The sequence below is a fragment of the Dermacentor variabilis genome, chromosome 2 (genome assembly GCF_050947875.1).
Source record: "Dermacentor variabilis isolate Ectoservices chromosome 2, ASM5094787v1, whole genome shotgun sequence".
Taxonomy (NCBI): Eukaryota; Metazoa; Arthropoda; class Arachnida; order Ixodida; family Ixodidae; genus Dermacentor; species Dermacentor variabilis.
The window spans coordinates 105,680,004-105,692,059 of NC_134569.1; the positions used below are offsets into that span (position 1 = coordinate 105,680,004).

The 12,056-nt window shown below is 44.6% G+C and overlaps 1 protein-coding gene across 3 annotated transcripts in view; it reads right to left on the minus strand.

Moving 5' to 3' along the window:
- Window positions 1–12,056, minus strand: part of LOC142572464 (amine oxidase [flavin-containing] A-like) — an 82,271-nt gene that overhangs the window by 37,641 nt on the left and 32,574 nt on the right. For all 3 annotated transcript variants that reach the window (XM_075681600.1, XM_075681599.1, XM_075681601.1), the window contains one exon: window positions 10,373–10,467. In XM_075681600.1, the coding sequence (XP_075537715.1) occupies window positions 10,373–10,467 (95 nt within the window). The remainder of the gene's footprint in view (window positions 1–10,372; window positions 10,468–12,056) is intronic.

Below are 12,056 nucleotides of genomic sequence, written 5' to 3' on the forward strand. Positions count from 1 at the left end.
TGTATCATTAGGCGCATCATTTGTATTCTTGAGACTTTATTCTACAGAACTGTGAAGTCATTTAACTTGTATATTGTATGTACCATGTTTACGTCATAGTGTTGCTGTTAAAACGTTGCTTGATAATTTCTGGTGCTTGTATGAAAAGGTTATTTGGTATGTAATCTTGAACCCTGCGTGCTGTAGGCTAGACCCATTCAAGAACTAAGGAGTAGCCGCCGCCTTAAATTGTGCGTCAACCATCTCATTATGTCATATCAATAAAAAATTTCAGAACTCGGAAAAACGAAACATGGGCACTTTAACAATAAAATGTCTAATGCGAAGAAAGACCCTTATTTGACCTGGCAGTTGTTACTGAACTAAGCACTCGTACCGAGGCATCTTTTTTCTAAGTCAGTGGTGGCTATAAATGTTAACTATGCGAGAAAGCAGCTTGAGAGCAAACTTAACGGTTACGCGCTTAGCCGCGTGCATGTAATTGCGTCGCTAGTTCAAATTCTTGGGCATATACATTTCCTAATTTGTCATCATGAGGATGCTTTTGTCACCCACGTGCGCAGCCAAGGTGCAGAAATTAATGCAGGCGTTAGGAAGCAACCGCGTATGCGTTTTGGACGAGACAAAAGCAAAACCTATCGAAAGCATAACACATGTTACGTATAGGCCAGTAGCGCACATCTGCGACCTCATTTTATGTACTGGGTTACTCCTGAGCTACTAAAAATCGCCAGAGTGACAGTTGTGCATGAAGGTAGAGCAACAAATAACTTCAATAACTACCGACCAATTTAGATTTTAAAAATTTCTGTTCAGAAAATAGCTGAACGTATTTTTTCGAAATAGCTGGAGAACTTTACTATGCATTGATTCACTCCAGGCTCAGCTGCTGCCTTCTGGTATGGGGCACAGCGCCCAAGACAAACATTACATCTTTATTGAGGCGTCAAGAACGGGCCAATCGATCCCCCCCCCCCCCCCCCAATAGCAACTTACTCTTTCTTGAAGATACTAAATCGCAGTTTAAAAAAGACGCAATACCTCTAATACAATATTTATTCACGTGCAGAATTTATCTTGACGCGTTTAGTCAGAGAAGGGTAGATTTTCAGTACTTCGAGGACACATATTATGAAAAAGACTTTATGGGGGTTTCTTATATTCTGTTGACAATTTATTATTAGTATATATGTGTTCAAAACAAATAATAATAATTATACCTATGTACTTTTTGTTCACTCCTGTAAGGACCTGCTAAGGCTCACAGTATCCAATAAGTAAATAAAATATACTCTTAGACTTTGCCTAATTGAATTAACCCTCAAAGCTAGGATCGATTACGGTACGCACAGACTAACCTTCCAGATATTGCGCCCAGGGTCGTAGCCAAGGGGGAGGGGGGCATATTGGATACGTGCACCCCAGACATTTCTGTGTAGCAAGCTACTGTCTGCCCTCCCCCTCTCGTTCGCTGTGGAGTGCGTTCACCCCCCCCCCCCATCTTAAACTAAATGAAAAAATCCTGGCCACACGTCACTGAACAATGACTGCCTGCCCAACCCCCTTCCCCGTCCCTATCGCGGTCAAGTGCCCCCCCTCTTTAATATAAAAAAAACACAATTCTGGCTATGTCACTGAATAATGACCGTATCAGACGAGAAATACTTGCATCCTGCGTCCGTCTTTGCACCCCAGTTCAGAAATGAGACACAAGCTCATCGAAATTTACTAACTACGATAGGAATTGGTTCCTTTGATTCTAACTTTGCTCTGTTTCGTTTTATTTCAGTGTGTGTGAAGTGAACAATAACACATTAGGTCAACGTACTTCTAAAGCAAGCCACCGGACGTTTTTCTGAAGTCGCCGTGGGCAAGCCTCTATCACCACGCGGACGATATCCTTCGATGTAAAGGTGAGCAGCCTTGCGTCCTCAAGCACGGAGAAGCACACGCGCACTTGTATTTTCTTGCCCGGAGAACAAGAGAAGAAAAGGGTGGAGGCTAATCGCGTTTGCACCCGGTTCGACGTCCTATTCACCAGCTAATGAGGAAAATGCGGAAAAACCAAAAGAAATATCAGAAATAAAAAGCAAAGAAAGCACGCGTCGTAAGCTTTCATAGCACGTAGAATTGCCGTCAAAAACTCTCTTTCCCTACCCACCGTTTATTATTACTTTTTCAATGTACTGAATGTTACAATAGTGTAATACCAAACTGACGACATTTAAGGATAACGGCGGCTAATTCATATGCCGGAGATTAACGCAAAATCGAACAGCGGCTGGTGACGCAACCTTGAAGTTCTCGCACGACCTCGATCCGCGAAGTTATTGATCGCGCAACATGTCTAACTCAGACCTGTACGTATCCTATACGTAGTCTGCTCCCAAGTTACTCTATAGATCTGCAATATCTTTCAGAGTACGTGAGTATCTTGGAAATAATTTAAGAGAGGAGTATTTTTTGCTGTAGCTTGAATACATTTCATAGTATCTTGCATTCATTGTCTCAAATACTTATATAGAAGGAAAATCAAATCATTTCAGCAATAGAGCACAAGATCAACGTACCTGACCGTTACAGGCAAAACCCCGTAACTGGTTCAACACGCGTACAAGCAGGCTGCAAGGCTGCGTACATTCAAACATGTTCCACCGAGCTGTCAGGTCCGCCGTAGCACGTACGCGCGGGCTTGTTCCACGAAAGGGTTAAGCTGCCCCGTATTCCTCCTGCCGCGTTTCTTTTAACTGCCGCCTAGCTTGTATTTTCCCAGTAGAGAGCTTTAGGTTAGGGGACGCAAGCGGCGTGCGTACGCAAGAACTAGGGGCCACGGTAGTGCGCGTGTGCAGACCCAGGCCTAGGAATCTGCGCATGCGCAGTACCGTGGCCCTTACTGCTTACGTCCCCTAATCTAAAACTCTCTATTGTCGCTTCCTCACCCGTGTGCGCATCTGGGTTGTCTACCTGGTAGCGCAGGTGTGAATAGCAGTAGAACACGTTGTGGGGCTAGTTGGTTCATTGATTTCAAAAGATAAAGCGCCAACAGAGACACCACACTATAAGGAAGAACACTGAGAAGACAAGGTGCTTCCTGTCATTGTTCTTTCTTTTTTTTTTCACACAAGCACCAGGACTTATCACGCAACGTTTCCACAGGAAGACTATGACGTAAGGAACACATGGTACATACAATATATAATGTAAATGTCTCCACACTTATGTAGATGAAAGTCTCAAAAGTACAAAAGATATTGTCGCCTAATAACACATTGTCTAGTCAGCGGGTGGTAGATACATCGTGTAAATGCATTATCACATACAGTCTCAACAGAACAGTCAACATAACATAATTCACAAACAGATGGATATATACAGTGACAATGAAATGAAGGGAAAAATGAAAGCGCTAATAACGTCCAGCAATGCCGCTGTCTTCAAGAAAAGTCTTTAGTGCTTTTAAAGCACTCTTCTGCAAGGCCGTTGTTGGCCAAGGGCCCAAAAGTTTCCTTAAACTGAAAGGTCTGCGGTCTAATTTAATTAGCGCTGATTTAAGTAGGCATCTTGGTGTGTCGTGATGTGGGCAATCTAGAAGGAGGTGATATATATCTTCGTCTACAAATCCACAATCACATTCGGGGGTTTCCGCACGGCCAATTCTGTGCAAGAAATGCTTTGTGTAAGCAGTGCCTAGCCTCAATCGATGAATAAGGGTTTCCATAGTTCTATCTAACGACAATGAAAATTTGAATTCAATAAATGGATCAATATGGTATAAGTCCGAGCTCTTAGAATTCTGGTCAAACCAAGTGTTTCCAGATAATTTGAGAGACGTTGTCCTTATAATGCAGCGTAATTCATCCTTTGATATTGGGAGCGGAGTCGTATCATCTTTTAGGTGCGCTTGTCGTGCTGCTTCATCGGCTGCTGTGTTGCCAGGAATGTCGCAATGCCCTGGTATCCACTGGAATGATATTGCATGTTTCGCTTCGCTTGCCTTTGTGAGGTTTTTAAGTGTTTCATATATTATACTGTCACTGAATGTTTTCCCCTTTGTGTTGCAGAGTGATGTTAGAGCCGCCTGTGCATCGCTGAAAATTACCCATTTTTGCGCATCTCTTACTGACAATATAAATTTTATCGCACATAGGATTGCGAACAGTTCAGCCGTTGTAGACGAAGTCGCACGAGATAATTTAAATGATTCTTGTTTGTTGAGGTGCGGTATAATGAATGATGAAGTTGAAGAGGTTGCTGTACTGGAGCCATCTGTATAGACGTGTGTGTATCCTGAATACCGCATATATATCTGGTACAGCGCTAGTTGTTGAGCAGCTCGAATGAACATATCTCTTTTTCTGAATGTCCCATCTACTGACAATTCGATTTTTGGAACTGTAAGCAGCCATGGAGGATATTCGATGTCTGAGTTCCAAAATTCATTTCTTGGCAATATGTGAAGATGTTTTCTAATTTCTATATGAACATAACTTCTATCTCGTTTCATTATGTCTAGAGCCAATGGGTGGTTTTTATGCTGGGTTTGAAGACGGAAATAATGCCGGCATGTTTCTGTTGTTCGCATAACTGGAAATGGTGATTGGCGAGCCTCAGCTATTACAAGAGAACTAGAAGTCGCTCGTGGAACTCCTAGACATAGGCGTAGTCCTCTAGCTAAAAGTCTTTGAAGTCGCTCTTCTGACGTGTGGGAAAGTCCGTGTAAGATGGGCGCGGAATACGCTACTTTTTGTCGTATTAATGCATTGTATACAGCTAGCATGGACGATACTGATCCGCCCCATGATGTGCCTGCAAGTCTGCGAAGTACAGTCACTACGGCATTGACCTCGTTTTCGAGTTTCTTTATGTGGGCTGCCCAGGATAGCTGCCTATCAAGTATTATGCCTAGAAATCGATGCTGTGTGACAATCATTAGAGGGTGTCCTTCCAGACTAAGAGTGAAATTTTTTAACCGCCTTCGAGTGAAGGGCAATACAGCTGTCTTTGCGTGTGATAGTACCATTCCTCTCTCTCTCAAAAATTTGTTGATTATATTTATGCCGTCTTGCAATGCCATTTGAAGTAGTTGAGCATTAGACCCAGATGTCCAAATACACACATCATCTGCATACAGTGAAAATTTTAACTGTGATGGCAGCCTTCTGGTTAAATCAGCCATGACGCAGTTAAAAAGGAAGGGGCTGAGTACGCTTCCCTGTGGTACTCCCTGTTTGACTAGATGTTCAGCACTCTTTCCTTCACCCGTCTGAACAAATATTTTGCGACCTGATAGAAATTCAGAAATCCATCGCAAGGACCTGCCAGACAGACCAAGTTCCAACATGCTTAGCAAAACATGAACGTGACTAACAGTGTCAAATGCCCTCTTGATGTCTAGGAATACTGCTATAGTCATGTTCCCACGTGCACGCTCGTGCTCCACACAGGTTACTATATCTAATATTGCATCCATTGTGCATCTATGTTTTCTAAAACCTACTAAGTAGTTGGACAACACATTCGTTTCATTACACCACCATTGAAGTCGCGCGTCAATCATTTTCTCCATTACTTTGCATAAACAACTTGTTAAACTAACAGGTCGGAAGGATTCAAGGCACAAGGGCGTCTTACCAGGTTTTAAAATTGGTATGATTCGAGCGACTTTCCAAGAGTCAGGTACCGTTTCCTCTATCCATAAGTTATTATAGATGTCTAAGAGAGCATTTGTACCTGTCGGTCCGAGGTTTCTTAGCATATTGTACGTAATGCCGTCCGGCCCAGCAGCGGACTTTTGGCGACATGATGCAATTGCACATTGAAGCTCGCTTAATGTGAAAGTATGATCTAATTGAGGATGTTGGGCCCAGTAGCAAGCCGTAATTTTTCGCTTAGCCAACACTACTGAAACATCAAACTCTGCACATTGCGATGAGAAAGCAGGTCTGGAAATAAGCTCACAAAATTCATCTGCAACTATTATTTCACACGTGTCCCGTGCTACAGCGAGAGCACGAAATGGGAAGCTCTGTGTTACAGGTCCACTTAAAGAACGAATTACTAGAAAAATTCGTGGGACAGCCGTGTGAGGAGACAGCGTGCCGCAGAAATCGCGCCAGCGCCGTTTGCCTAAATTTTCCATTCGTCTGCGCATTACATTGTGTATTTTCTGAGCGTTTCTGTATGCTTCTAAACTCCCGCTCCGTCGGTAAGCTCTTTCGGATCGGCGTCGGATGGCTCTTAGGTGTTCATATTCTCCGTCAACTGCAGCGTAATTTTTTGGAATTGGGACCCTCTTTGTGCATATGTTCATATTGTCCTGCAAAAGTTCTGTAAATTTTTCCACTGTTGCATGTTGATTAATTTGATCCGATAGGCGGTACCGAAAAGCTTGCCAGTTGGTTAGTCTGCTGTAACGCCTGATATCACAGTGCATGCTAGGGTGGTTAACAAGGATGGGAAAATGATCACTTCCGCGCGTTTCCATATCTGTCGTCCATCCCACACCATTCACTAGATCATGTGAACACAGGGTAACATCTATGCAGCTTGAGTAATTATATCCACGAAGGAATGTTGGCGACCCATCGTTTAAAACAGTCAAGTTGCATATGTCTATGGCCCACTCAATAACGTTACCCCGTGCATCACAATGATCACTGCCCCAGATGGTGTTGTGTGCATTGAAGTCGCCACATATAAATACATTAGAATGAGCTATTTTGAAGATATCCACTAGCGCTTCTACTGAAATCCGGTTTGAAGGTTGTAGGTATAAATTAATCACTGTTATACAGAGCTTGCCAAAGGATACTTTACATGCGATGAATTCCGGGAAATCTGAATCACTGGACAGAATTTGATACGATGGTAGGTCCTTTCTGACGCACAGGAGCACTCTGCTAACAGCACCTTGACGAGAAGTCTTGTATATCACATAATTTGAGAGGCGAAAGTCGTCATTGATTCCCGCCTCTTGAATGCAAAGTATTGGGAAGTTGTATTGCACAAGCAGTTTACGAAAGTCAGCACACTTCCTTCGAAGACTGTTGGCATTCCACTGAAATATGGAGACATTTTTGTAGCGGTTATTCATGTACTGCCTGCCGCAGTTTCGACCCGGATTGTTGACACAATAGTGCTTCTAGAGGCAACAAGGCTTTCACTTCTGGTAGGTTGTTTGCTTCCGGCAGAGCAGATAGGATTGCCTTAAGAGCTGCGAAAAGCATTGGCAAAATCAGTTGTGTCACCGATGCTGTGGTATGCTTGCTATTAGCTGGTGTTACTTCTGCAGTAGATGAGTAAGGTCGCTGAGAGAAATGTGTGCGAGTACTGGAGCTTTCTTGTGTGTTACTTTCTGCCTGTTGTCGTCTGGGTTTCCGTAGCACTGATGCGTAAGACTGCGCACTTGACTGTGATCCTCTTGATTGGTCTCTTGATTGCACTGTTGGTTGTTCTCTAGAGGAGGAATAGCTTGTTGGTGCTCTTGGCTGTGGTGGTTCCGGTGCCCGCTGAGGTGGGTGATCTGGCACTGGATGGACAATCTCAAGGTTTGGGGCGGGTTCATGGCGTCGCGGTTGTCTTCCATGGATTAGTTCATGTCGACGCATTTGTGCAGCTGCTTTTTTCTGAGGGCAGCCTGAGAAGGAGGCAGCATGGTTCCCCGCACAGTTTGCACATTTAGGTTGAAGAACTGACTTGCACTCCTTGTGGTCATGATCTTCTGAGCAGATCTTGCATCGACGTGTGCTGCGGCAGGTTTTCGCCATGTGCCCAAATCTCTGGCAGTTATAGCAGCGAAGTGCTGGTCCTAGGTATTCCTCGACAGGGTGACTGGTGAAACCCAAGTAAATTCTTCCTGGAATAGGGCGATCGTCTCTGAAAGTCAGAATTACCGTGTGAAGTGGATGAGACTGTACTGCTCCATCTTCTTGGCGGGAATACCTTATCTGTCTGCGTGCCGATATAACTCCTGCGTCTTTCAAGAAGTCTAGGAGTTGTTCGTCTGTATACTGCAGAGGCACATGTTTTACTTTCCCAACGTTTCGCGTGTATGACTCGGGGATGAAGGGCTTGACTTCCAGGCCGCCTACACTTGAGAGCATCAAAAGGCGTTTCGCCGACGCTAAGGAAGCAACGCTGACACTGAAACTTCCATCTCTGTTCGTCCTGAAAGACTGTACTTTTTCTTTGGCAGCGGAAACTATTTCGGCAGACACTCGGTTTGGATTTACTTGCCAAAAAGTAGTACCTTCACTTGGGCGAAAGACAACCGGAATGCCTTCGGCTCGCTTTTTCTTGTACGTGGCCAAAGTAAATGGTGCATCTTCACCCATCTCTTCTTCATCACTTAGCTCATAATTCGATGTTGTGTCATCGTACTTGCTGTCTTCTAGGCGAGGCTTCTTGCTCTCGGCTTCACCGTCAGCCATTATTCCTGAATTCGCTGAAGTTGATTCCGAGTTGTGGAGAACCAAACGTGCTGGCTTTATGAAGCTTTGTGACGCTTGCAAGGCCCCAGGCTTTTCATTACGGCCCGTAGCATCATTCATCTGGCTTGTCACGTTTGGACGAGCATAAGGCTCGTGACGATGTTCTCGGCTTCCGACCACCGTAGCGGCAGGGTAATGGCTAGGTCCTTAGAAAAAGAAGTGTCGTACCTGTAAGGCGCCTGGCTCGTTGAACCTTCGCCCGACGTCTTGTTAATCAGTCGTCGTCAATGGTAACCGTAAATGTCCAAAAACCAGAAAACTCAGAGCACCGCACAAAAACAGCGACCGAACAGGTACACTTCTTCCATTTGTTCTTTCTTAGTGTGTTGTTTCTGTTGGCGTTTCGCCTTTTGAAAGTCCTTGCCTCGTGGTAAGCATGATATCTGGCACCCAGTATGGCTTCCCCGGAGCTCTGGGCAACGAAAAACTGAAAGCTACGACAATCGAGAGGAGCCCATTATGGTTGAAATTCCCTGGCAGGTGTTAACGGCGACGCGGAGGGGTTAGCCCGGCATAGCAATCACAGGCAGTCCTGGAGCGGATTACTGCAATGTCGCGGCCGAAACTGGATCGTGCGGTGAAATATTTGCCGACTGTGTGTCGCATGGGCGATTCCGGTTCTAAAGGAAACTTGCACCCGTCACGTCAGTATGGCGTCACTAATGTGCAGTACCTGACTGCGGCTGCGGAAATGTGGGAAATCGAGCGAGTGTCGCAGTGAGAAGGCGAGAAAACAAGTAGTTTTATTTTGAATTTGTGCAGATATGGTTTTGATATAGGCCCAACCCGGTGGGTTAGTGGCGTTGAAGCTGGCTGAAAGTAACGGGGTTGGGGGGGGGGGAGGTTTTTAAGCTGTAACTACCAAACCATCTTCTTTCTACAGCTTTTCTTTTTAATTGCCGAAATCGGTTGTATAGGGCATTAATCATTGTAGTTGGTAGAACTCTGAGGCTGCACACTTTGAAGATAGTCTTGGTAATAGATCGGTAATTTGGATAGAATGGTAATTAATATTAGCACGCAAATAATTTTTGTTTCTTTTCAGTGTCCCTTTAAGCAACCACCAGCTAGTCCATCATGTAATCCTTCGTCCTTCTGTCTTCAAATGACTCTGACACTTCACAAATTGATTTATTAATGCGATTAGAATTCTTTGGGAACTTCACGCACTTTCAAGGGGCGTGAAGCCTGCCTTTCTATCTAATCGTTTTCCCGCCAAGTTAGGTTACTGGGTAGTCCGTGGTCCAATGGTTACAGCATCGGGCTGCTGTGCTGAGGGAACAGCGCTAAAATCAACGGTCGGATCAACATGGGTCAATGAGTATGTGCCATTGGGCATGTGCCGCTCTTCATTGACAAGAAAAAAAAATATTTCTCCGGTGCCGGGCAGAATCAAACCCGCGTTATATACATTCGAATAATCTTATCTGAATGTACATTCACACATGGGCGGACTTCGCGGCGGCGGCGCTAGATGGCGCTGTGTCTTCAGTGGGAAGCGCGAGCGAGGAACCTGCTATACATACACGCCTCATACATACGCGTAAAACATGTCTGCGGCGGCAATACGGCGTGTCACTACATTGCTTCAATGCTAATCGCATTAACGTCGACATTAATCGGAATTTTTTTTTCTTCAAAATTGATTTTCGATAAATCAAGGTATTACCGCGAAATTAACTAAAGTGGAGTTTTGAACCAAGACTTCATCGGTGTAAACTGAATTAGAGTGTCTTTAGCGCCCCTTCAAATTCCCACGCTGTAATTGCGACGTGCTGTCCTGAAAATGTCCGTGTGACGCATAACTTGCTTGCAAGGAAATCAAACAGTACACATATTTTTACATCTTTGAAATTGCACTTCTCGGTGCGGGGTGAACCCACCTTGACAGTGAACAGCCGGCCTCCGACCCTCTGTCGTGCTTCGAGGACAGTGACGTCAACGCCGCGTTCGGACAGCAGCTTGGCAGCCGACAGCCCTGTTGATCAGCCGCCATGGGTATGCAGAAACGCCACATCAGTATTCACGCGCGAAACGCGTAAATTGAGAACGGTCGATGAACCATTTCAATAATGAAATGAGTAAATATGAAAGAATAGTCTGAAGAAGACCAACGTGGCGCGCGAGTTAACTGATAATCATTTATGATTATTTCCCATCGCAAGCAATCGGGCTCAATTTAGAGACCCATTTTTGAAGCTACAGGATCCTGCATGATAATCTGTGGCGAACAAGGACAAAGAGAAATATTTGAAATGAAACTGGGCCCGTATACTCGATGCATGTTTTTGCGTTAAGCGGTTCGCGAGAACATGCTCCAGCCTATCGCCATATAACATGTTATCAGCGAAGGTAACCGGCCATTGACGCACGGTTCTCGTCTACGAACGAAAATTTTCGTGAATTCTGCCCATCATTTCTTTTTGCAGCCTGAATATTAGAACCGCAAGCATCCAGAGCTTCGTGTTGTTGTGGGCGCAGCAAGCGCTCGACAGTTTCAAGCTGCGCGTCTTGACTGCGAGGGACCTGAGCCCCCTCCGAAGATTTCCGGAGGGGGGGGGGAGCAGAGCCCCCCCCCTTAAAATGTAATTACCAGAGCTCTGTCACCCACATAATTTGAGGGTTTCGATCTAACAATTATCTTAAATGGTATAGATATCCTATGCCTAGATAATGAATATGTTGCTGATGTCCAGCTCGCTTCAAATTGTTTTGCGTGCTTTTGTGACCCTGAAAAAAAAAAAAACCCTGCACACTTCAGTGACGCCATCGGCAGAGTCTTTTATCAACAGTTTGTGAAATGCACGTGAATTATATGTGTCTCAGTATTGCATCTCTTTCCAGTGAGCAATGCTGATGACTCATGAAAAAAAAAAAACTCTTCTAATAATTTACAAGATTTATTATGAATGGAAACATCGCCACTTGCATGCAGAGGTCATAAATATATATAATTCACTCAGTAACCGAAATGAGACCAAGCCGGACTCACTCGAAATCAGAATCAACAGCAATCATGCTCAGCAGAGCTCGGACTGACAGTAAAGAAAAAGAAGCAGAGGTTGCAATTTCGCCGAAAAGGCGAAGTAGTATTAGTGACAGCGAAGTGTAAGACAGTTAGACGAAGGAAGATTACGCCACCGAGAGACGCCAGATTCTTGGTGGTGCGGGAGGAATCAGGCTGTGAAATTGGACTGTCTCCTACTATGATGTCTTGTAAATACTCATATAAAGCCTTCACTTCATTGAACAATTCTTCAAGGTCACACGTAGTTTCTTGAAGTGCAACTGTTAATAAAGGTTATATATATATGGGGCTCAGAAAGCTGATCACCCCCACCCCCTTCCACGGAAAAATGAAAAATTCCGGCCTATGACTGGTAGCGAGGAGCCTCTAATACGTTCTGTGTAACTGCCCTCGCTACAACTTAAATGGTACAATCACTCGCAGTCGCGATAGCGTGTTTTGATCGGAGACCGTTGTCAGAGGAAATCATTTTAGAATGCCGGCCTCGTAAGCCACCGCAGCTGAGGGCTATGTTCGTAGTCCTGTTATAGTCTGCAGTG